The sequence below is a fragment of the Ailuropoda melanoleuca genome, chromosome 10 (assembly GCF_002007445.2).
Source record: "Ailuropoda melanoleuca isolate Jingjing chromosome 10, ASM200744v2, whole genome shotgun sequence".
In the NCBI taxonomy this organism is placed as follows: Eukaryota; Metazoa; Chordata; class Mammalia; order Carnivora; family Ursidae; genus Ailuropoda; species Ailuropoda melanoleuca.
In genome coordinates, this window is record NC_048227.1 from 88,430,535 (window position 1) to 88,454,284 (window position 23,750).

The 23,750-nt window shown below is 43.9% G+C and overlaps 1 protein-coding gene across 1 annotated transcript in view; it reads right to left on the bottom strand.

Moving 5' to 3' along the window:
- The window catches only part of FUCA2 (alpha-L-fucosidase 2), a 57,429-nt gene extending 35,362 nt beyond the window's left edge, over positions 1–22,067 (bottom strand). Inside the window, exons 1-2 of the mRNA XM_034670788.1 lie at positions 22,003–22,067; positions 20,675–21,333 (exon numbers count right to left, since the gene is read on the bottom strand). Of these exons, the coding sequence (XP_034526679.1) occupies positions 20,675–21,333; positions 22,003–22,067 (724 nt within the window). The remainder of the gene's footprint in view (positions 1–20,674; positions 21,334–22,002) is intronic.
- Between the last annotated feature and the right edge of the window lie 1,683 nt (positions 22,068–23,750).

Below are 23,750 nucleotides of genomic sequence, written 5' to 3' on the forward strand. Positions count from 1 at the left end.
TGAAAGAGAGAGAGCCAGGGAGGGAGGGGGAAAGGAAGAGGAGAGAGAGAATCTCAAGCAGACTCCCTGCTGAGTGGAGAGCCAGGCCTGGGGCTCAATCCCATGACCCTGAGATCATGAACCGAGCTGAAATCAAGAGTTGGAGGCTCAACCGACTGAGCCAACCAGGTGCCCCAAAATCTTGCTTAATTTTGAAGGCAAGATCCATATCTAAATCCTTCTATATCAGCTACTGAGCAACATAACAAATAAAGAACTTTCAGGACCGCCTGACTTTTGTAAAATGTAGAAACATGATCTTACATGTATGGATTCATCCTCAGAATAACAGGATTTTTTCATTTACTCTTTTTTTTTCCTTAAGTGCAGTGTTGGATCCTATCCTTATTTAAAAGTTTTAAAAAGATTTCATTTATTTGAGAGACAGAGTGAGAGAGAGCACAAAGGAAGGGGAGGGGCAGAGGAAGGGAGCCCCACGATGCAGGGCTGGATCCCAGGACCCTGAGATCATGATCTGAGCTCAAGACAGATGCTTAACCAACTGAGCCACCCAGGTGCCCCTGTTTAAAATTTTGATAACTTGTTCATCATGTTTTATTTGTTTTCATTAATTCTGACTCAAGTATCTACTTACCTTTTTTGGCAGAAAGCTTAGTATCTCTCACTTTCCACATGAGCTGTTGTAGGTGCTCACGATATTAAAAAAAAAAAAAAAGTCTCAACTTCCATATCCCAGTGGGGAGAGCACTGGTGTTGGACCATCACAACTGTCCCCCTTCTTGCTGCTCCCCGAGCTCGGTGTGTATTTTGTTGCAAACTGCCCTATGGAGTTGAACAAATAATCCTGGTTCCCTGCTGTGGCACATTTAGGGCTGGTCCCCTCGGTTCTTCATGGGAGGATGTTCTCACAGTCCTTCCTTCCCACTCATGGTCATTTCCCTGATTGCCCAGGATGATTATGCATGGGTTCTTACGACAGTGAGCTCGCCATGGCTAGAAAATTGAATTTCCATGGCTGGTGATTTCTTGCATGCCCAGCATGCTGGGGTGTGGTTCTCAAAGCGGTAGGTCTTTGTAGTCAGTTCCTCAGTTCACACACTGTCGCAGGCAAAATAATGCCCACCCCCCCCCAAGGATGTCCACTTCTAATCCTCAGAACCCATGATGAGTATGTAGTATGTTATGTGGCTAAGGGGAATTTAGATTACAGGTGGAATTAAGGTTGCTAATATGCTGACCTTGAAGTAAGGAGATTCGTTTGGATTATTTGAGTGAGCCCAATGTAATCGCAAAGGTCCGTAAATGGGGAAGAGCAGTGCAGAAGTCAGCCAGAAGGAGGGCATCGTGAAGAAGACTTGACTGACCATGGCTAGCTTTAAGTATGGAAGAGAGTCAGGAGCCAAAGAATGCTTGCAGCCTCTAGAAGCTAAAAAGGCAAAGGAATAGATTCTTTCCTAGAGCTTCCAGACGGAACACAGCTCTGCCAATACTTTGATTTTAGCCAAGTGAGACCCATTTTGGATTTTTGACCCCCAGAAATGTAAGATGATATATTTGTGCTGTTTTCAGCTACTAAGTTTGTGGTGATTTGTTAAAGCAGCAATGAGAAGCTAACGTACACATATGACCCGCCCTCCAAATCCCCAGGGTACTGGTACCGGGGTTTTCAAGGTGGTCGCTCTCCATGATCACTTCTTTTGGCTTGCACCCCATATAGCACGTGGGCCCATATCTAGATTTCCAAGGTGAGAACTCTCCATAGTTAGCAATTTTGACACACTCGAGTGGCCATCTCTCTTTGTGCCTAGACTGTGAATCTTTTCCATTTACATACATGGCCAACTTCAGAATTTCAGGGCACTGGGTCATGACTGGTTCTGGAGTCTAAGCCCTCATGATCTCTAAACATCTGTTCCCCTTTCCCTCCCAGAGAGTAAGAATCAATGCCAGCAGTAAGTACACTTTTCCTTGTAAACCCTCAAAATGCAAAGGATATAAGTCACCCTCTCTGACAGATAATATTGGAGCTCCTCACTAATTTCCTAAAGTAAAATTATACTTGGTGCTTCCAGGGAACCTGACAGAGGACCTATCTTCTAGAAAGGTAGATGTGGCCCCTTGAAAGGTAGAGAAAGGCTACCGTTAGTCGTGCCAAGTTTCTTTACCTTTCAATGGGCCACATCTACCTTTCTAGAAGTGGGAGTAGAGCTAAGTTAAAAAAAAAAAACAGATATAAAAGAATCCATACAGAATTTCCATTTACATAAAATTCTAGAAAATGTCAAGTAATCCATAATGACAAGAAAGCAGGTCAGTGGTTGCCTGGGGCTTTGGGCAGAGGGAGACATGGACTGCAAAGGCACAGGAGAAATCTTTTGGGGATGATAGAAATGGTCAGTGTTTTGATTGTGGCAATTTCATCAGGGTGTCCATCTGTCAGAATTCATCAAATTATACCTTTAAATTGACACAATATATTGTATATAAATTAAACTTCAATGAAGTTGATCTTTACAAAGGTAAGAAGAATATTACCCAAAGGAAAATCAAAGGACTGAGGTTTTGTTTTATTTTGTTTTGTTTTTAAATTCTCCACAAGAGAGAAAATAGTTGAGGAGGACTTTTTTTTTCCTACCCTCAAACTGAATGTATGGTGTTACCGGTGTGCTTTCTGCCTCCTATTACCATCTTTGACAGGAATAATATTGTGCTCTAATATGTCCTTGAAAAAAAAATTAGACTAGAAGGATCATTCCTAAGGTAGTCTTTAATTTCTATATCAAATCAACAGCCGACCTCATACTTAAGAGTGAAATTCTAGGAACATTCTCATTAGGATAAAGGAAAAACGGTGATATTTATTATCACCAAATTTGCTGGAAAATCTAGCTGAAAAAAAAAAACACAAAAAAGCATATCAAGCCTAAGTAAGAGTTTTATTATTAGCAAGGAGGAGAAAGTACCCTCCCTCCTCCTTTCCTCTCTTCCTCACTCCATCCCTCCCTCCATTTTGTAGATGATACTATTATGGGCCCAAAAAATCCAAGAGAGAATAAACTGAAAACTCCAAGAGCTAAAAAATAGTTCAATAAGATACTAGGTCACAAAGATATAAAAATCAATATTCTCCTGTATACATAACAACTGGCTTGAAAAAAAAATCCATTAACAATAGCAACAAAAAATGTAAAATAGAAACTAAAACGTAAACAACTGGAAGAATATGTTTTCTACAAATATGAAAAAAAATTGTACTCTTCTTAATCCATAAAGTGCTCCTACAAATCAGTAAGGCTAAAATCCCCCTAGATAAACAGAGAAAGGGCATGAGCAGCCATTTCACAAACAGAAAACACAGATGGCCAATAGAGAGATCACATAGGTATTCAAAATCCCCAAACATACCATTTTCTTTCTTGTCAATTTCGAAAATGTTTTCAAAAACTTTATGGCCAATGCTGGCAAAGTACCAGTGCTCTCAAATACTACAAGCAAGTGTATAAATTGATGCAATCTTGTGAACCATACTGTAAATTGGATACAATATTTCTGGAAAGCAATTTACTTTTCATTTTGTTTCTGAATTGTTTTACATTACAGCTCTTAATTTTTATGAGGTCAAACCTATTGATTTTTTTCTTTGCAATTTCTTCCATTATTTTCACTTCTAGAAAGTGCTTTTCTGTTCCATTTTTTCTTCTAACTTTTTATGATTTCTGGTTTTTAGCGTTTAACTCTTTAATCCATCTTCATTTAGTGTATCTTTATTAGCGAATATGTCAAAAGAAGGTTTACAAAATAGTTCCCAAATACTCTGGAAAAAATTCAAACACTATTGATTAATTCCCATTGATTTGTGATGGTACCTTTATGGCAGACTAAGATTTGGATATATTTGGGACTTGTTAGGATTCCATGTTCTGTCCTATGAGCTTAGCCATCTCATCGGCAAGAATGGGTAATGTGATGTGTGATTAGATCATGGGTTCTGGAGACAGATTGTATAAGACCACTGGGACCTGGGGACATTTTACTTAACCTTTCTGTGCCTTTGTTCCTCAAAGTCCTTGTTTCTGTGAGGCTTAAATGTGTTACACATCTAAAGTACTTAGATTGATGTCTGATACATTGCATATATTAAATCTTAACAGCCATTAATATGCCAGCAGCACATTGTTTTAATTATTATAGCTTTGTCTTATTTTTTATTTATTTTTTTTAAAGATTTTATTTATTTATTCGACAGAGATAGAGACAGCCAGCGAGAGAGAGACCACAAGCACGGGGAGTGGGAGAGGAAGAAGCAGGCTTATAGCAGAGGAGCCTGATGTGGGGCTTGATCCCATAACGCCGGGACCACGCCCTGAGCTGAAGGCAGACGCTTAACCGCTGTGCCACCCAGGCGCCCCTGTCTTATTTTTTAAATATTGAATAAAACCAGTCTGCCTCATTTCTGTTTCTTAAAAAAAAAAAAAAAAAAAAAAAAAAGCTAATTGTACCACTTATTTTCAAGCCAAAACTCTTGGAGTGACCCCAATTCACCACTTTCCCTCATCTTCCTCCTCCAATCCATCCAGACTTGCGCACACACACACACACACAATCCAAAATGATGTAATTCAGGTCCTCTCACTCTCCTGCTTAAAATCTTCTGGACTTCATTCCACTTGGATTAGTAGAGGCTCTGAACCCCCACCTTACTTCTCTATGTCGCCTTTACCGCCCCCCTCTTCACACTTGTTCCTTACTTCCCAGCCTCCCTGGCTGCCTTTCCATGGCTCATCCTTCTTGCAGTTTTCCCACCTGCCAGTCCCTCCTCCTGTGACAGTAGCCTCTGTGCCCTTGGTTCCTGCAATGCCTCACCTTTTAGATCTGTGCACAGGTCCCATCTTCAAAAAGGCCTCCCCAGGCCCGCCTAGGTGAAGGACCCTCTTGTCCAGCTATTTTCTGTTAGATCACCTTCCCTATATCCTTCAAAGGATTATACCCATGAGAAATGACCCTGTTTGTCTATTTCCTCCCTCTGCACTCCTCGCTTCTCTTTAACTCCCTGTAGTCTCCCTCTCTCCCCACACCCCAGCAGACCCAGCCCACAGAACAAACCCTGGGGTGGGATGCTATTCTGAGCAAGAATATAGCAGAAAATATTTCAAGAAGTTTTATTGTCTTTTTTTTTTTTTTTCCTGCAGGATCATCTCCTCAAAGAATTAATGGTAATTTTAATTTACTCCTCCCCCTTCTGAAAATTCAATTTCTTTGGGAGTTATTTGCTTAAAAACAAACTTGAAATGCCAAGTCCGAAAGGCAGCCCCTATACTAACATCCTGTTTTGTTGTTTGGGTCCCCACCCCCACCCCATCCTCATGCAGCTGCAGATGAATCAAGAAAGGACAAAAGATAATTTTGTCTCCCTTCCAGAAGAGTAGACCTTTGTTTCCTGGGAACCATATAATAGCACTTGGACATTTTTTGTTTTTATATGTGAGTACAAGGCCTGCAAACCAGAGAAGTTTCTAAGCACAGAGCAACTTCTAAGCAGGTCTCTGTTTGCTGAAAATTTTGGCCATTCAAGGAAATTTGGCTGGATTGTCTCTGAAACCAGAGATGCAAGCCCCCACAGACCCTACAATTTAGACCCATGGCTCTTAGCTGCCTCTGACCAGAGTCACATAGCCTTTGTTTACTGCTAAAGAAACCCTTTAAAATTGCCTCAGGAAATAACACAACATTGCCTCCTGAAAAGTCTGGGGAATGCTGGTCGGCCTGAGATCACAAACATAATGTGATGTGTTTGCAAGAAAATAATAATGTGCGGCGTAGTCACAGTCACGGGATGGAGAACTTTTGCCTTTGCGCTCTAGAGATGACATGGCTAACGCCATCTTCCCAGAATGCCTTGCAGCTCCAGGCCCCTAGAACAGAACGACCACCTCACTACAATCACACCGAACCCAGACAGACAGTCACCAGAAGGGACAAGGTGATCCAGAGAGGAAATATGATAGCTAGCCATTGATGATGCCTAGTTAATCAGCGGGATCCGAGATCCTGAGACCCTTATCCTGACTTTTCACCCTGTAAAAACCCCACTCGTGTAAGCCATCGGAGCGTTGGGGACTTGAGCATTAGCTCCCATTCTTCTGGTGGCATCACAGCAATAAATAGCCCGTCTTTCTTCACTGTAAAAGCTCGGGGTCAGGTTTTATTGGCTTGCTGCGCTTTGGGTGGTCAAACGGTCATTTGGTTTGGCTACAAATTTGGTGACCACAGAGGGAACTTATCCCTAGTGGGGACTTCCACCTGGGGTTGGTTGGCCCCCGCCCCAGGATGGAATGCTAAGATCCAACCTTGTGGCTGCAAGGACCAAATTACTCTGCACGCAGGCGGAAGCATTAATGGTTAAAGGCGCATTTAGGCCAACAGCTCAACGCGCTTGGGGTCTTTGTTTTCAGTAGAAGAAACAGTGCGCCAGGCTTCCTTTGGTCTGGGAAGCCGTCTCCTGATAAGGAACCCTGCAGATTGATGACACCAAAGAGAATTTTCCCTTTTACTTTTTGTTATAAACTTTTTTTGGGGTTTATATGATTTAGGGGGATCTTCCCCTTCTGGTCATACAAGGAAATACCCTTTCCAGGGGTTATCCTGGTATCTGGTTCTGTTTTGTCACCGTCTGTATTGTTAACAATAGGATGAAATATCCTATGTTCAATATTTCACGCTTTTGTATGAGAATAAACTGGCTCAAAAAAAAAAAAATTAAATTTTACTCCAGCAGCATGGTGACACCAAAATGTCTACATTACCCGGTCCCAAAAAGAGAAGGGGAAGAAAAGAGGAACTTGGAATTTGGGCCTTTAATGTCCTCTTCACAAATATTAGTAAAACAAAGACTGGATTTTGTTTGCATCTTGTTTGTGTATGTGTGTCTGCGTGTGTTATAAATGTGAGATATTTCTCTAACTCCAGATGGTATTACTAAAATTAGTTTGTAAGAGAGCTCTGTTGAAGTGGTTCAGATGCAAGAGTCCATGAGAATTGGGCATTCTGAAGATCAGAAAGATAAAAGCTAATCCAAATGTTTTTCAAGAAATATTTGATGTTAAAGTTAATTTAAGATTGTTGGTTAATTAAAATAGACATGCCTTTAAAGTTACCAGCATTAAAATTAAAATTTTTATTCTGCCTGGGTTTACTTAAGTAAATTTGATCCCTGTTACAAAATGTTATATATCTATATATGTGTTATATATATAGATATGTAAAATTTGAGAGAATGACCAACTTTGATATCTTATAAGATTTTTATGGATAATCTAAGAATAGTTGTCAAGAGTAAGTTAAATAGACATAAATAAGGGAAAAAAGAGGATTTTTAGATAAACTTTTAAATAGCTTCCCAAATCTCTGGTAACCTAAAACTTTAAAGCTTTGCTAGGTTAAATGATAAATTGGGTTAAATTGGATATCTAGATCATTTCCAAATAAGATAAAATACTGAGACGTTACTTACAAAACATAGGTTTATCTGCTTTTGGCTTCCTATTACAGGGAAACTAAAGATATTTGGGTCTATTAGTAAAAGATTATACTCTGAAAAAACATATTTCTAGAAATTATAAAATATATTTGTAAATTTGCCAATCTAAAGAATTCTGATGTTAAGAGTTCACAATTGTTCCCTACTTAGTTTTTGTTGGAGACTGAGGTTTCTAAGAGTTAAAATTCTGGTAAATGTAACTGAGACTGCTGGAAATGATAAGAGAAGCTACTCCGTATGCAAGGGAAGTAAGAAATGTGTTTTTGTAAGACAAGTATGAAGGATGAAAATACCTATTTGTTCAAGGAAAAGAGTAATTTTGTCCTAGAATGAGACTCGTTCTTTAAAGAGGGAAAACTGGGGGTGCCTGTGTGGCTCAGCCGGTTGGACATCTGACTCTTGATCTGCTCAGGTCATGATCTCGGGGTTGTGGGATCAAGCCTTGTGTCAGGCTCTGCTCTCAGCATGGATTCTGCTTGGGATATTCTCTCTCGTTCTCCCTCCGCTTCTCCCCCTGCTTGCACTCTCTCTCTCCCTTTCTCTCTTAAAATAAATAAAATCCTTTTTTTAAATGTATTTAAAAAAAATAAAGAGGGAAAACTCAGGACAAAATCTAAATGTAAAAAGAAAGTTGTAGAAAATTTGCGGAAAGGGAATTTTATGATTGGTTAGAACTGAGTAAGATTGAACTGAATGAGTTTTAATATCAAAAGTACACTGGTATGAAGCTGGAATTTGGTTTTTTCTTTACTAAAATGACAAAGTTTTCTTAGATTATTGGTCTATTCTTAATAAGAAATTACCAACAAAGTTTTTCTTTATCTGCCCCAAAAAACAAAGTTTCTATGTTTTATCTTTATCAGGTCTTGGATTACTTAAGGAAGTTGAATCTTCTCAATATTAAAAGAGCTAAATTTTGCTAACAACTGTGTAATCCTCTGTATTTGCCTTTAGAAGTTCTTGTTGCCACTTTGGTTAAATAAATAATTCTTACATTTTGTAATGATCTGTAAACCTGTTTAGGCACGTGCTTTAAAACCTTCTGATTTTTTTTAAAAAGGTTAAAAAAAACTTTTTAAAGTAACCTCTACCCTCAATGTGGGGCTCAAATTCACAACCCCAAGATCAAGTACCAACTGAGCCAGCCAGGTGCCCCAAAACCTTCTGATATTTTTTACAAAGTTCCCAAAATTCAAATTCTAAATGAAGTCTTTTTGACTAATCAGGCTTATTTATTTGGTATGTTAAATTCCATGGGGAACATTGTCGAACAAGTGATGCTAAACCTTAGGTTACATTATATGGGTAAATACTATAACTCCCAGAAGTCATATGAAATTCCTAAAGTTTTAATATGTCCTGATATAATGTCACCATTTGTAATTCTAATTATTGAAATGTTATGTGTCATGGAAATAACCAAATTTTCTTGTCAGTTGCATTATAATGAATTCTCATCAGATCTTTAACCATAGCCATTTTTGAGTCTTGTCATTTACAGTCAGTGTTTTACTCTGAGGCTCTTGCAAATGTGTTTGGCTTCAAAGAAATTCATAGAAAAGACTTTTGACAAACACAGGTTTCTGATACCTTTAAGATCATAAAACTAAACTGAGTAAGAATTCTTGGAACTAATGGCAAAACTACATTCAAACAGAACAAGAATTAATACGTAAGACTAAATGAATTGAGAAAAATGATTATAGTTTTTATGACTCTTGTTTAAAACATTGTTAGTTCTCCAACATTTGCTCTTCCAGATTTAAGGAAACTTTTTCTCTTAAGCCATCCATGACTTGGTAGAATATTCCTTTGTAAACAAATCTGAAACGTTTATCTTTCTCCCTACTCGAACCTTCCAGAATTCAGAAACTCTGAGTATTCTTTCTTTCATGGCAATCATAGTTATTTGCATCAGTTCAATAAAACTCTGCTTCTCCTTGTAACAGGACACCATTAGAAATGTTGGTTATATTACCAAGGCTCTGACTGTAACAGGGAAGAACAGCATGTCTGACTTAACATCTTTTCTATTTCCCTTGCGGCTGTGACCTATAGGTTAGGAACTTCTGCTTAGCCTCGCACTTAGGCATGTTAATCATAAAAGAAATGTTGCTTACAGCTAAGACTTGCAAAAACCTTCTCTTTACCTGATACCTACCGCACCCAAGGAGATAAGGTCGTAGCAGGAGCCGTCTTCGTCCCAACTCAAGACTGAGGAATGATTGTAACTCCAGAGAAATTGAAACTCTGCCCCTTGGGTTCATGAGGTTGAAACTAGCAGAAAGCTTAAACCTTGTTTTTCAGAGAATCGTTCCTCCCCCAATGAGCTATTGTGTTTTTTCAGACCTAACAAACCCACTAGCTGTCTCTATAGAAGACTGGACCCAAGGTCAACTGATATGGTCCATGCTAGGAAAAGCAATGTTTAGTGTTTGCCCATAAAACTGGGCTGGATCCTGAATTTTTCTGGCGTCTTTGGCTATCTTGACTATCACTCCCCAAACTAAGGTTTCCAATTTTCTCCCATTCTTTGACTTGCACTAAACCTTGCCCTTTTCCCTGAAGCCCTTCAAACTGAGGCTAGGTGAATAGAGGTAAACTTCAGAGAAATTGCCCTAACAGCTCATGTTTCTACAATCTTCTTTAAAAAAAAAAGAGTTTATTCATTTATTTGACAGAGAGAGTGTGCTTGCGCGAGCACAAGCAGGGGGAGCGGCAGGCGGAAGGAGAGGAGAAGCAGGCCCTGCTGACCAGGGAGCCCCATGCGGGACTCAATCCCAAGACCCCAGGATCACGACCTGCGCCAAAGGCAGACACTTAACCGACTGAGCCACCCAGGAGCCCCGTGTGTATACAATCTACGTGTCTGTTGCTGAATGGGCGACTTGGAAAGATCACCAGAGGCATTCAAACCGCAGACTGGGAAAGTGTGTCTTCAATCCATCTGCCATCTAGAAATCTCCTCACTTCAGACACTGGGCTTCTCATTTGCTCCAAACATAAACCTGTGTTTTTCTTTTGTTTCCACAGAAATACCTCTTATTAATTAACCTGACTGCTTGCACAATAGAGCTTACCTTTGAGAGCCCACCTACAGGACTGCCTCCTGACATAAGACACACCTGGCTAACTGAACCAACCTATCCTCGAGACTACGACTGGTTTCCTGAGGTATGGAACAGACTTCCTACCTAAGGCCCAGTACAGAACGGTTAAACTCTGGCTATGAGGAAACAAGGTGTGGTGTCTGAAAGTGGTGTCTCTCCTGATCCGATGGGGGCCTCCAAAGGTGGGGCAACAATTGGGTGGAAGCCTGTGGTGCAGGAGGTGAATGGGTTCACCTGAGGCAGAACAAAGGTGATAGAAGTTTACTGAACATACTGCAAGGGAATGGCAGGCAGGGCAGCAGAGGAGAGGCTCTGCTAGGAGGTGTGGGTGGGGGCTGTTTTTAGAGGGAAGGTGAGGAGGTGGCGACCTACGGAATTTTCCCTCTTGGGGTAGCAGAGCCTGGTTGTAAGTAGCCTTTGGTCAGTTAGGGCCTGTGGATATTTTGAGGTGGGTTGCCTGGTGGGCCTATCTGTATTCAGCCAGCGGGTCACTGAGGGCCCTTTGGCCTTGGTAGGTTTCCATTGCTGAAGCCTGTTGTCTAAAAGTGGCCTCTATGCAATGTTGATCTGTAACGTTTTCTTGGTCAAAAGGAAGATTTCCCATCGTTCTAACTGACCCTGGGCTTATCCATGTTCTGACAGTTGGAAAATAGGAGGCATCTACTTATTAGGGAATTTGGTTACTCCTTTCTCTGTTCAGAGTTCCAGTGAAACCAGTCATCGGACTAACCCTCTTAAATTATTTGTTTATTTGTTTATTTGGGTGGGAGGAGCAGAGGGAAAGGGACAAGCAGACTCTGCACTCAGCACATGAGACTCCATCTCAGGACCCTGAGATCATTCACGACCTGAGCTGAAATCAAGAGTCGGACGCTCAACTGACGAGCCACCCAGGTGCCCCAAGAGGACGAATTTTGATATTCATTTAGGAGAACATTTTTGCCCTGGTGGGGAATAAGGGCTCTTGAACACATGATCAAGGATGTTTCTGTCACCTTAGTGATTTTGGTCAATCACTGATCAAGCAATAGCAGCTCAATAAAAATTATTAGGCTCCTTGGCCCACGTGATTCTGGTCTATAGAATGGGCTTGGATTCTACTTTGGCAGAACAAAGAGGAATATGTAAGATAATTAACTCCTCCTGGTGCTTTGCCTTCATTCATCAGCTAAAGTGGGAACCCACCTAGGCAAGATGAGTGATTAAATCACCCACCTGCAACAAATTCCTGCTGAAGTCCTAGGAGCAAAATGAGAGTGGCTTTTTAGTCTGTGTTCCCGGATTTCTCAAGGAATTCGATCAGTATCGATCAGTACTCTGAGAATTAACCAAAATGGGGATTATCTATCTTGGCTCTTCTTTTGGGATTTCTCTACTTATAAAATGTGGTGTGAGGTGATACCCAAAGGCTGCAAAAACAGAAACTGATTTCACGTTGTCCAAAGCACTGAGGTTAAGGCTTCCGCACCTAGGAGTACTTGCAGTTAGAGGAGCAACGTTGTATCATTCCTGTAATCCCAACCTTCCCCCTCTGCAGCAGGGGGTAGCTAGAGTGGTCCTCCTCCCTATCCCTGAAGATTGAGGAGTGGTCAAAGACAAGGGGGACTGAAAGCAGGGATGCAAGCCCCCACAGACCCCAGGATTTAGGCTCCTAGCTGCCTCTGACCAGAGTCACATAACCCTTAGTTACTGTTTTTTTTGTTTTTTCCTCCCTCCCACCCCAGCCCTTAGTTACTATTAAAGAAACCCTTTAAAATTGCCTCAGGAAATAACACAACATTGCCTCCTGAAAAGTCTGGGGGATGCTGGTCGGCCTGAGATCACAAACATAATGTGACGTGTTTGCAAGAAAATAATAATGTGCGGCGTAGTCACAGTCACGGGATGGAGAACTTTTGCCTTTGTGCTCTAGAGATGACATCGCTAACTCCATCTTCCCAGAATGCCTTGCAGCTCCAGGCCCCTAGAACAGAACGACCACCTCACTACAATCACACCGAACCCAGACAGAGAGTCACCAGAAGGGACAAGGTGATCCAGAGAGGAAATATGATAGCTAGCCATTGATGATGCCTAGTTAATCAGCGGGATCCGAGATCCTGAGACCCTTATCCTGACTTTTCACCCTGTAAAAATCTCAACTTGTAAGCCATCAGAGCATTGGGGACTTGAGCATTAGCTCCCATTCTTCTGGTGGCATCACAGCAATAAATAGCCCGTCTTTCTTCGCTGTAAAAGCGCGGGGTCAGGTTTTATTGGCTTGCTGCGCGTTGGGTGGCCAAACGGTCATTTGGTTTGGTTAAATCCCCAAAGGGAAGGAAAGGGAAAACAACATGGTGGGGATTTTTTTTTCCTCTGCTTTTTTTCCCTGAGGTATCATTTAATCACAGTAAACTTCCCTCTTTTTGGCATATTATTCTATGACTTTTGACAAATACAGCTATGCGATTACCATTAAAATCAAGACATAGAACAGTTCCATTAGCCAAAAAATCATCCCCTCTCCCTATGCCCAGCACTTGGCAACTGCTGCTTTCTTTTCTGTCCCTATAGTTTTGCCTTTTCCAGAATGTCATTGAAGTGGACTAATTCTCCATGAATTCACTGGGGTCTGGCTTCTTTTACTTACTGTGATGCTTTTGAGATTCCTGCATCTTGTACATATGGGCAGTTCATACCTTTATATTGCTGAGTAGTATTCCACTGTATGGATATACTTATTTGGGTTGTTTTCAGTTTTTGGAGATTATGCATAAAACTGCTGTAAACACTTGCTTTCAGATTTTTGCATGAACATGAGTTTTCATTTCCCTTGGGTAACTTATGAATGGGATTGTTGAGTCACAGAGTAAGGGTACATTTCACCTTCTAAGAAACCGCCAAACTAGTTTCCAAAGTGGCCATGCCATTTTACATTTCCACCAACAAACTGATTTCGGTGTTTTGAGGGCTGAATTGAGGAGGACCCAATCCCCAGGTGTGTTGGACACCTCCACCCCCAACTAGGAATGGGGATGAAACTTTTGATGTCTGAGTGATGGGTACTGTAGCACTCCCTCTAACAGACAGTCTCTGGGGAGTCAGGACGTGGAAGGGGTGACTTCTATGTTGACTGAGTGTCATGGGCACTACATGCTGATGCCCGGAAGTCTAGGGGAAGGACCCTATAGCTGACCTTAGCAACCACAGGACAGTCCCTTCCTACCTTCTTAAAACCATAAGTACTAAAGTTCTTGTTTGAGTCTAAGAGAAGAAAGGAATCCTAGAAAAAGTCTTCGGGGCCACCTTTGTAGATGGGGCTGAGCTGGGTATGACTTGTAGAAATAAAGAAATAGAATGCATATCCCATTTGTCCTCGAGCATTGTATCGGCTTCCTAGTACCTGTTTATGCCAGGTGTTACATGTATAATGTATAATAATATACATTATTTCAAATCCTTAAAACAACAAATTAGGTATCAAATTTAGGTATCACAACTGAAGCAAAACAAAATGACTCTGATCATGTCGCAATGCTGCTTAAATCCTTTGGTGACTCGCTCTGTTTAATATCCCACCATTTCCCCACTCTCCTCCGAGGCCCAGCCGGACTCACGTCCCCCTCCGTCTCTCTACTGTTGCTTAGCCTGGGCCCCTGCATGTGGTACTCCCTCTGCCTTCCATGCTTTCCTTGCTTCTTTCTCTTTTTCACCCCCACTCTGTTTTTTAGGACTGCCTTCTTGCATTCTTTCACTTGAAGTTTTTCCTGACTCCTACAAGAGGGTGAGTGATTGCCTCCTTTGTCCCACCACTGTAGTTGGTACACCTTTGTCTCCTTGGCTGTTAGTCTGAAATTGGAGAGATTCCTTTCCCTCTGTGCCTAATACAGAGCCTAGACAGTAGGACAGAGCAGCTGTTTAATGTCAAGCACCAGAAAGGGAGAAAGGGTAGGAGGAAAAGGGGGAGGGGAAAAAGAAGGAAGATGCTTAACTTTTGTAGCCTAGTACCACACAGAGAAACGGCAGTTCGGGCTCAAAGCTATGTACCAGCTTTGGCCTCTCTCATAAAACAATTTCATCTTCAATTTTAAAACAAATACAAATAAAAATTCTCCTAGAACCATCAAATCTCAGACCAGAAGAAACCCTAGAGGTCATCAAAATTAGTTTCCTATTTCTTCTTTTCCTTTTTCTTTTTTAGTGCAAACTTAAATGCAGGCCTACGTTCACATTTTATGGTCTCTTATCTTTATTTTGTTGTCGTTGTTGTTATCAAGCTGTGTTTATTACCTAGATTCCTTGCTTTTCCATTATTTCATTTTGATTGTGTATCATCCATTCTGATCGATGACACTTCTTTCAGATATTACTTTGATCCCCCTACCTTCACTCCTGTTGATTTTATCTATCTGTATTAAGGAAACAATATTGTCTGTGACAGATACTCATTTCTGATGCAACGTATTTGGGAAGGAATTTCCTAAGAAACTTTTATATCATATTGTTGTGTGCATGCTAAGTATAGAAAGTCTCATAAATGGAAATTGTGTATATGTGCAGGCAGGGGAAGACAGCACAATAAAATTACAATTATAAAAGTAATCCAGGGAGGGACACCTGGGTGGCTCAGTTGGTTAAGCGTCTGCCTTCTGCTCAGGTTATGAACCTAGGGTCCTGGGATCCAGTTCCACATTGGGCAGAGAGCCTGCTTCTCCCTCTCCCACCCCACCTGCTTGTGCACTCTCTCTCTGTCTAATTAATTAATTAATTAATATCTTTTTAAAAAAGTAATCCAGGGCACTGGGTGGCTCAGTGGGTTGAGCTTCCAACTCTTGATTTTGGCTCAGGTTGTGATCTCGGGGTCGTGAGATTGAGCTCCGTGTGGGTTTCAAGCTGAGTGGGGAGTCTGCCTGAAATTCTTTACTTCTCCCTCTGTCTATCCCCTGCTTGCCTTCGCTCATTCTCTCTTGCTTTCTCTTGCTCTCTCTCTCTCTAGAATAAATAAATCAATCTTAAAAAAGAGTAGTCCAAGTTACAAGAAGATTGGTATTGTTTTCAAGAACTGTCTTCAGAGAGGGGTACCTGGATGGCTCAGTCAGTTGAGCAACCAGCTCTTGGTTTCAGCTCCAGTCATGATCTCAGAGTAATGAGGTGGAGCTGGGTCAGGCTCCACGGTCAGCATGGAGTCGGCTTGGGTTCTTTCTCTCTGCTCCCCACCCCCCCACACACACACACTCCTTCTCTCTGATAGAAAGAAAGAAAGAAAGAAAGAAAGAAAGAAAGAAAGAAAGAGAAAGAAAGAAAGAAAGAAAGAAAGAGGAAGGGAGGAAGAGAGAAAGGGGGGAAGGAAGGAAGGAAGGAAGGAAGGAAGGAAGGAAGGAAGGAAGGAAGGAATGTCTTCAGGAACTTTGACTTTAACCTGAGTAGCACAACTGTTGGGCACCACTCATATTTAAAACTACCATGCTATGAAATATCGAGGATTTACAAAATATCCTTCAGCTCCCTAGCATGTGTTAAAGGCTTTGAATGAAAAGACCTCCTTCCAGGGGTGCCTGGGTGGCTCGGTTGGTTAAGCATCTGACTCTTGATCTCAGCTCAGGTCTTGATCTCGGGCTCCTGAGCTCAAGCCCTGCATTGGGCTCCCCAGTGTGGAACTTATTTAAAAAAAAAAAAAAAGACACACACACAAAACAATGGGCCTTCTTTCATAAGTGAACTATAATATATAAAGAGCCCTTGAAGTCACCTGGTTTAGGAGAGGCTCACCTCTCACCTTTAGGAGAGGCTCACCTGGCCCAGGGAGGAAGGAAGAGGACATTGGCCTCGAAGGACTTGCATTCCATACCACAACCACATGCTCCTGTTGAGAGCAGAGTGTTCTAAGCTCTAATGAGCAGATCAAAGTAGTTGATAAACTTTCATGTCTTTTATAAGCTTACATAAATTATGATTTTAAAGAAAATGGTAAAACAGATTATATTTTTGGTGTGTTAAATCATGTTACAACACTATATATAATAGTGTTGTAATTCCTTTTATATCTTCAGGTTTTTTTTTTAAGATTTTATTTATTTATTTGACAGAGATAGAGACAGCCAGCGAGAGAGGGAACAAAAGCAGGGGGAGTAGGAGAGGAAGAAGCAGGCTCATAGCAGAGGAGCCTGATGTGGGGCTCGATCCCATAACGCCGGGATCACGCCCTGAGCCGAAGGCAGACGCCTAACCGCTGTGCCACCCAGGCGCCCCATATCTTCAGTTTTTATCTAACCTTTCAGAAATGATATTTAATGAAAATAGCCAAACAGAGAAACTACTAGCACTCAGAAGCATTTTACTTTGGAAAACGGAACTGTCTGTCTCTCTTTTTATCAGTCTGTTAAATAGCTTACATTTATTAAGTGCTGGGCAAAATATTGTCCTAGGTGTCAAGGGAATATTGGTAAGAAAATAGAAATCTTATAGCAGGAGTGAGACAGGATTAAAAAAAAACAGAAATAAACAAAACCCCAAATAAATATGATGTCTAACCATTTTAGGATTGCACAGACATAATGGTATTTGAAAAGTGAGTCCTAATCCACTTCTTGTCCACCTTCCCAGGTTCAAAACTTAGACTCCTCATAGACTTCCTATTCCCCAGCCATACATTACAGCGTCCTGAGGAGCATTCTCCTCAAGCGTCTATGTCCTTGCAGATGTCCTCTCCCATCCTGGCTTGCCTTTGCCTCTCAGACAACACTTCCTCTGGGAAGCCTTTCCTGATCCTTCACCTCAGGCACGTTAGGTGCCTGCTTCCTTGGGTTTCCACCGCACCTTCCGCTTACATCTCAGTTTTGTCACTTGCCATGAATTGCCTGGTAATTATTTGTTAGCATCTATCTCCCCAAATAGATTTCATTCATTGATTCATTCATTCAACACACAGCATTCTGGGAGACCAAGAGCCGGTCCCAGTACTTCCTGCCCTGAGGTAGCTCATGGGGAGCAGGAGAGACAGATTAGTGCCCCAACAACTACAATCCTGTGTGAAAAGTGACATAACAGAGATACACATGGGACATTCCAACACTAATCAGGAGGGGCACTTGCCTGACTTGGAGGTTGGGGAGGTTTTAGGAAAGCTTCATGGGTAGGGGGACACTTGACATGATGCTTGAAGATGAATGGTGGTTGGTCGGTTAGGGAAAGTGGGGAATGGTACTGCAGGCCAAGGAAATGGGTACAAAGGTACCATGAGAAGATGAACAGGGAGCCATAAATAGATCCGCACACCATAGAGCAGTTGTGTATAATAGCAAGGAATAGTGTAATGGGGCGTGGTCCTCACGTGCCACGCTGAGGAGTATACACCCGAATGTGTGTCATGGATACTCGTCTGGAAGGGATGTTAATGGAGGAACAGCAAAATCTTGTGGTTTGGGAAAGTTCATTCTAGGAATAAGAGAGGGGCAGAGTGGAAGGAAGTGAGCCTCGAGACAGAGGCCCTCCCTTTCAGAGGAAACAGAAGATGAGTCTCAACCTAAAGAAGGGGCAGTGGAAGAACAGGGAAGAAACAGATTCTGGAAAAATTTATTTCAGCTAGAGAATAGACAGAATGTGTTTGTGGAGGAGAAGGAGGAGTTGTTCAGCTCTGGGAATGTTGACTGCCCGGCATCAAGGGGACATAAAGAAGAGCAGCCTGGTAGGCAGCAGGATTGGGATCCCGAGACCAGGAGAGGGAGCGGGGCTGAGGATAGAGATGTGGAAGTCATCTGTGTGAAGTCCAGAGTGGAAGGGGGATTTCCTAGCAAAACATGTCAAGTGTGAAGAGAAAGGATGGCTGCTGGGGGCCATCAGGTAAGAATAGATGGAAAAAGAGATCCTGAGAAAAGGGTAACAAGGAGGCAGAGTCTGGACCAACATTGAGAGAGATGAATGTCCCAGAAGCCAGGGAAGCAGAGTCCTGAAAGGGGACAAGTGGTCAAGAGTGTCAAAAGCCGCAGTGGGGCATTGGATTAAGTCAGACCTGAGAGGCTCCCAGTGCATTTGACAAGTAGGTTCTTCAAAACAATCATGGCTCACGCGGTTCCACCCCTCTGGTAGTAGGGACCAGAAAGCAGATGCTAATTTCTAGAAGCTGAACAGCGAGGGGAAAAGGAACCGAGGAATATGGGGCTGAGAGGCTCTTTGAAGGCATGGAGTGCCTCGCACAGTGCCTGGCCCACAAAGGCTCTCAATTATGTATTTATTGAATAACAGCTGAAACGATAAATTGCCAAATAACTGAATAATACACCAGGGAAGACGTCCTGTGTTCTGACGTACTTAATTACTCATTTATTTCTCTTCACAAGAGATGACATAGAGGATAAAGCAGAGAAGGGAGAAGCAGGAGTCCTGAAAGGGTGGTGGGAGCATTCATGCTGTGAGCCATGTGGGGTGAGGCCCACGTGCAGGGAACGGGGATGTGCGCCCCAGAGAGTGGGCAGCTTGCAAGGGGGAGCTAACTGCTAAGAAAGTGGATGGGGAGCTAACTGCTGAGAAAGTGGATGTAAGGAGTCAGATACAATACACGGGATAGCTGATGATGATGATGAGAAATGCCACTGTCCTCTCACATTGATTATTTGGAGAGAGTGAGAAACTCATCTAGCTGTCCTTGCATCCTATCAATGACCTACCTACTAAAACAATGCAAGTCAGTGTTCAGAAACAGAGACTTTTTTTTTTTTTTTGTCCTCCCCTTCCCAACAAGTCAAGTCTCATTTGGAGGCCTGTAAATTTGAAGAGGTGGGAAAGAAGGAAATATTTAGAGCAGGACCAGCAAGTGTGGCTGACTGTGTAGAAATAGACCTGTATTTGGTTGGTTTTCACAGCAAAGCTAGAATAATTGTACCCTCCCTGCAGAGTTGCTGTGAAAATTGTAGGTGAAAGCCATTTTAAATTATTAAGGGAGAGCTGTTGTTATTATCATGAGCTAGCTGCTACAAAGCCCTTTCTGGGTAGTAAGGTACCTCCCTAGCTTGCACCCCTCATTTCTGTCCCTCCTTTCTCTTACCTCCTCTTGCCTGGGTTGGTTTTCTTTTTCTTTTTTTTTTCTTTTTTCTTTTCTTTCTTTTTTTTTTTTTTTAAAGATTTTATTTACTTATTTGACAGAGACAGCTAGCGAGAGAGGGAACACAAGCAGGGGGAGTGGGAGAGGAAGAAGGAGGCTTCTAGCAGAGGAGCCTGGTGTGGGGCTCGATCCCAGAGCACCGGGATCACTCCCCGAGCAGAAGGCAGACGCTTAAGGACTGTGCCACCCAGGCGCCCTGGGTTGGTTTTCTTATTAAAGGATGAAATACGTGCAAAGTCTGTGACATAGCACCTGAAATAGGGGCATGTGAGTCAATGAATGTTCCCCGCCAACCCTGACTCCTCCCCCCCACAATCTCCTTCTCTTCCCGCATCCTATCTTCGGCCAGTGAGTGAACCCTGGGGCAAGTTTTCAGGAATGACTCTTCAGGTGACTCTTGAGCCTGATTTACAATCTTTTTCTTCTGGGCAAGTCACAACTTGGGGACCCGAGGACGATATGATAAAGCTTAGCTTGCGCCATACCCAACCGAATCAGCAAAATCTCCGCTGCCCAGTTTGCAAAATCCTACAAGGTATGGTGTCAACTAAGATGTTTCCAATCCACAGTGGCCAGGAGAGCTGTCTTTCCGTTAGAAGGCATAGACTCAGTTAATCAAATCTGTTATTTATTCAGTTCTCAGAAGACTGACCTTTTAAACATGACCTTTGAGTTTACCCAGCAGACAGAAACCCAGGAGTGTGGCCAACGGGGGGGTGGGGTGGAGACGGGCTTTGAGGGCTGGACGTGAGAAGAGAAGGGCATTGGACTTAACTTGAGGGATTCCAGGATATGCCACTAACCCACCTGCAAGTCCCGCGCCCTTTGGCGTCGCAGTTTCCTGTCAACTCGGTATGGCCATTTCTGTGCCATCACAAGGCGACTCCAGTGTGTGTACCTGGCATTCCCCCCACCCCAAATAAATGGAAACGGCATTAACCCTGATCTTGCATCCCAACTCCTGAAGCCCAAACGCCCCTTCTCTGAGGTCCACTTGCTGGGTGACCAGCGCTCGGCCAGAGGGGACCCCACAGCCGCCTTCTTGCAAAGGGCAGTGCTTGGGCTTGGGGGAGGAGCAGCCTGGTAGGTTCCCGGGCACCGAGGGCGGCCCAGCTCCGAGCCCTGCGGCTTTCGCCCGCCGGAGCGCGAGCCGGCTGTAGGCGGCTCCTTCCTGTGCAAACTTTTCTGTCCTCTTCCTCCTCCCGCCCTCCCCACCAGCTTCTCGGCGCCCAGCGTCCAGCCTCCCCGCCCTTGGCGCTGCCTCGGGGTCGCCGCGCCCCGCAGCGCAAGCCCTCAGCGCCGGCCCCACCCCGCGCTCCCGGCCGGCCGCTGCCGGGAGCCGATGGCCGAGGCGGGCAAAAGCTCCGCGGAGCCCCCGGGCGGGCCCGCCGGGCAGGCAGCAGCCGAAGCCCTCGAGCCCCAGGAGCCCGCTCCGCCGCCGGNTTGCTCGGCTGCCCGCGGCTCTGGCCCTTGGCCGGAGATGCTCCAGTCGGGCTGCGGTCGGTGCTCCGGGTGGGCGCGCGTCTGTCCGAGCGAGGGTGCAGCCCCGGGGGTTAGCTCGGCCGGGCGGCGGTGCGGTGCCGGGAGCCCCAGCTGCTGTGGTTCTTAGGCTCGTCCGTCAGGAAGAGACTTTGGTCTCGCGGAAGGGTGCGGTCCCCTCACTCTGGGGGCTAGGGTCAGTGCAGGTCTTGGAAACCCTCCTAAGGGCTCGTGCTCCTGAAATAAGGAGTTCTTTGGGGTTTGCTGGTCAGAGCACCCGGGGGCTGAGTTTTTCCGCCCTGTAAAATCCCATGCAGGTGGTGCTGAGAGTTTGGCCGAGCTGTGTGCTCCCCTGGTTCTGACTGTTAATTTGACCGAGGCTCGAGCCAGCACCTCTGCGTTTGTACGGATCCGCTCGGCCCTTGCCTAGCGCCCCCGTCCTCCCTCTGCGCGGGGCTATGGCAGGTGCTGGGGTCTGCTCTGTGCCCGGGGACCGGCAGAACCAGGAACTCGGCCGAGGGCGGGTGCTGCTAGCGTCGCGCTGTGTGTAACGTGGGGCAAACCACTTACCCTTGTCTCTCCTATCGGTACTTAAAGAGGGAATGAGAGTGGGGAACTACCACACAGGGAGGTTATGGGGATTAAATAATTAATCATTTTTAAATGCTTTTGAACAAAGCATTAGCCTAAGAACTGCAGAACTGTTAAAAACAGTTTTAAAAACCGATTTGTTAAGTGCCCAGGGATTGTTTTCTGATTTGCAATCTAGGGATGCATGGAAGCTGGAAACGAAAGCTTACATCAAAAGTAGTCCTGCAGCCAGAGGCCCTCGCAGGGGTGTGCACCCTCCACCGCCATCCGCCATGACCCCTCTCAGGCTCTGTGCTCTGAGGTCAGGCCTTTGAGCTCTGACTCGACCTCAGATCTACCTGAAGCCAAGTTTCTTGTTCAAAAAGGCACATTTCCATATCTCTGACTGCATTCCAGCTAACTAGCTCTGTTTCCCATCAGAACCCCCCATTTTCTTGTGCTTGTAACATTGTTTCCCTGGAGAATGTGTATACTTAGACAATATCAGAGGTGTTGTTAATCCGACTTTGCAGATCGTGTTGGATAAAGCCGCTCAGAATTGTTAAATACAGGTAGTGGGATGTAGGTCATGGTATTTGAGAAAAGAGCCTTCTGCCAAATTCATATTGTGAAAAGCATTGAGTTGAATGTAGTTTACCTCCTGCTTGTTATGTCTCGGCCAGACGAAACTTGACCCATGGATAGTCTTGATTGATTTGTACAAAGATCAACGTTCAGATGACTCTAAAGAATCAACGAAAAATTAGTCAATTTGGTGACTAGATAATATAAGCATAGCTTGTGTCATCATTTTTCATCTTCATAGATAGAAATTAAGGGCTGTGTGCAGAAAAAGGGCAGTAAAGAACTTTTAAATGCGAGTGTGCAAAGCACACGTAATATGAACTATGGACTTCAATTTGTAAAGTGATTTTCCTTCCAAGAACTCTGTATCTTCCGTGTGCTCTTAAAAGGTGTTAGGAAGTGACAACTTTCAGCTAAGTTGTCCCGGGCACCCCAGGATGCTGACCCACGTTTAAAGGAGTGAACTTCTAAATTACTGTACTGCAGGTTCAGAACTGAGCCTTGCATTTCTTTAAGAGCCGGCTAAGTGTGACCAGGAGCTTCCTGCCTTTCTTAGAGTCAGAGAGAAAGAGAATGAGCTAGTCCCTCACTGATACTCACATAGTATTTCCCCAGAATCCTGCAGCCTCTGCATTCATGTCAGAGAAGCGGCGAGACGACAGGCCTGGGATAACAGAATTGTCTTAGAGCCCGATGGGAACGTTACACAGCCTTGGGAAAACATCGCGTGGCCTGGTGTAGGGCAGCCCAATTTCCAGGCCCTCCCCAGGAGCTCTGCACCCACATGGGCAATAGCCAGAGCTGGGTCATATGTGGTCCTACCAGAACTGGCCCAGACCAGCAGCATGGGCCTCACTTCAGAATCTCGGATACACCCCAGACCAGCTTCATCCCAATCTGCATTTCCCAGGTTCCCCGGTTGTTCTCAGGCACAGAACATTTGAGAAGCCCTATTTTCTGACACTGGTTTTCAGAGTTGGTTATGCACAGGAGTCGGTCACTTGGGGAGTTGAAACAACAACACCACAGTTTATGGCTGGCTCTCTCCCCCCGGGGATTCTGACTGCAGTGGCATCAGGTGCAGCTTGGGCACTGGGTGATTCTGCCGCGCAGCAGAGCTTGAGAACGGTGTGTCAGCAGAGCGTGTTTCCATGTGTGTTGTGATGCTGTGGCCGGGGTTGTCCTGGGCAAGTGTAATTTGAAGGGTTTGCTTTAGTACCTTCTCATGCCCCCATGGGTGCTTTCTTCTGCTGCTGCCCTCTCCCACATGGCACCTCTCACTCCCATTCTTGATGCTACCTAGTTGTCAGTAAGTCCTTCCTAAGGATTAAATTCTTTTTTTTTTTTAAGTTTTATTTTTATTTAAATGATCTCTGCACCCAGTGTGGGGCTG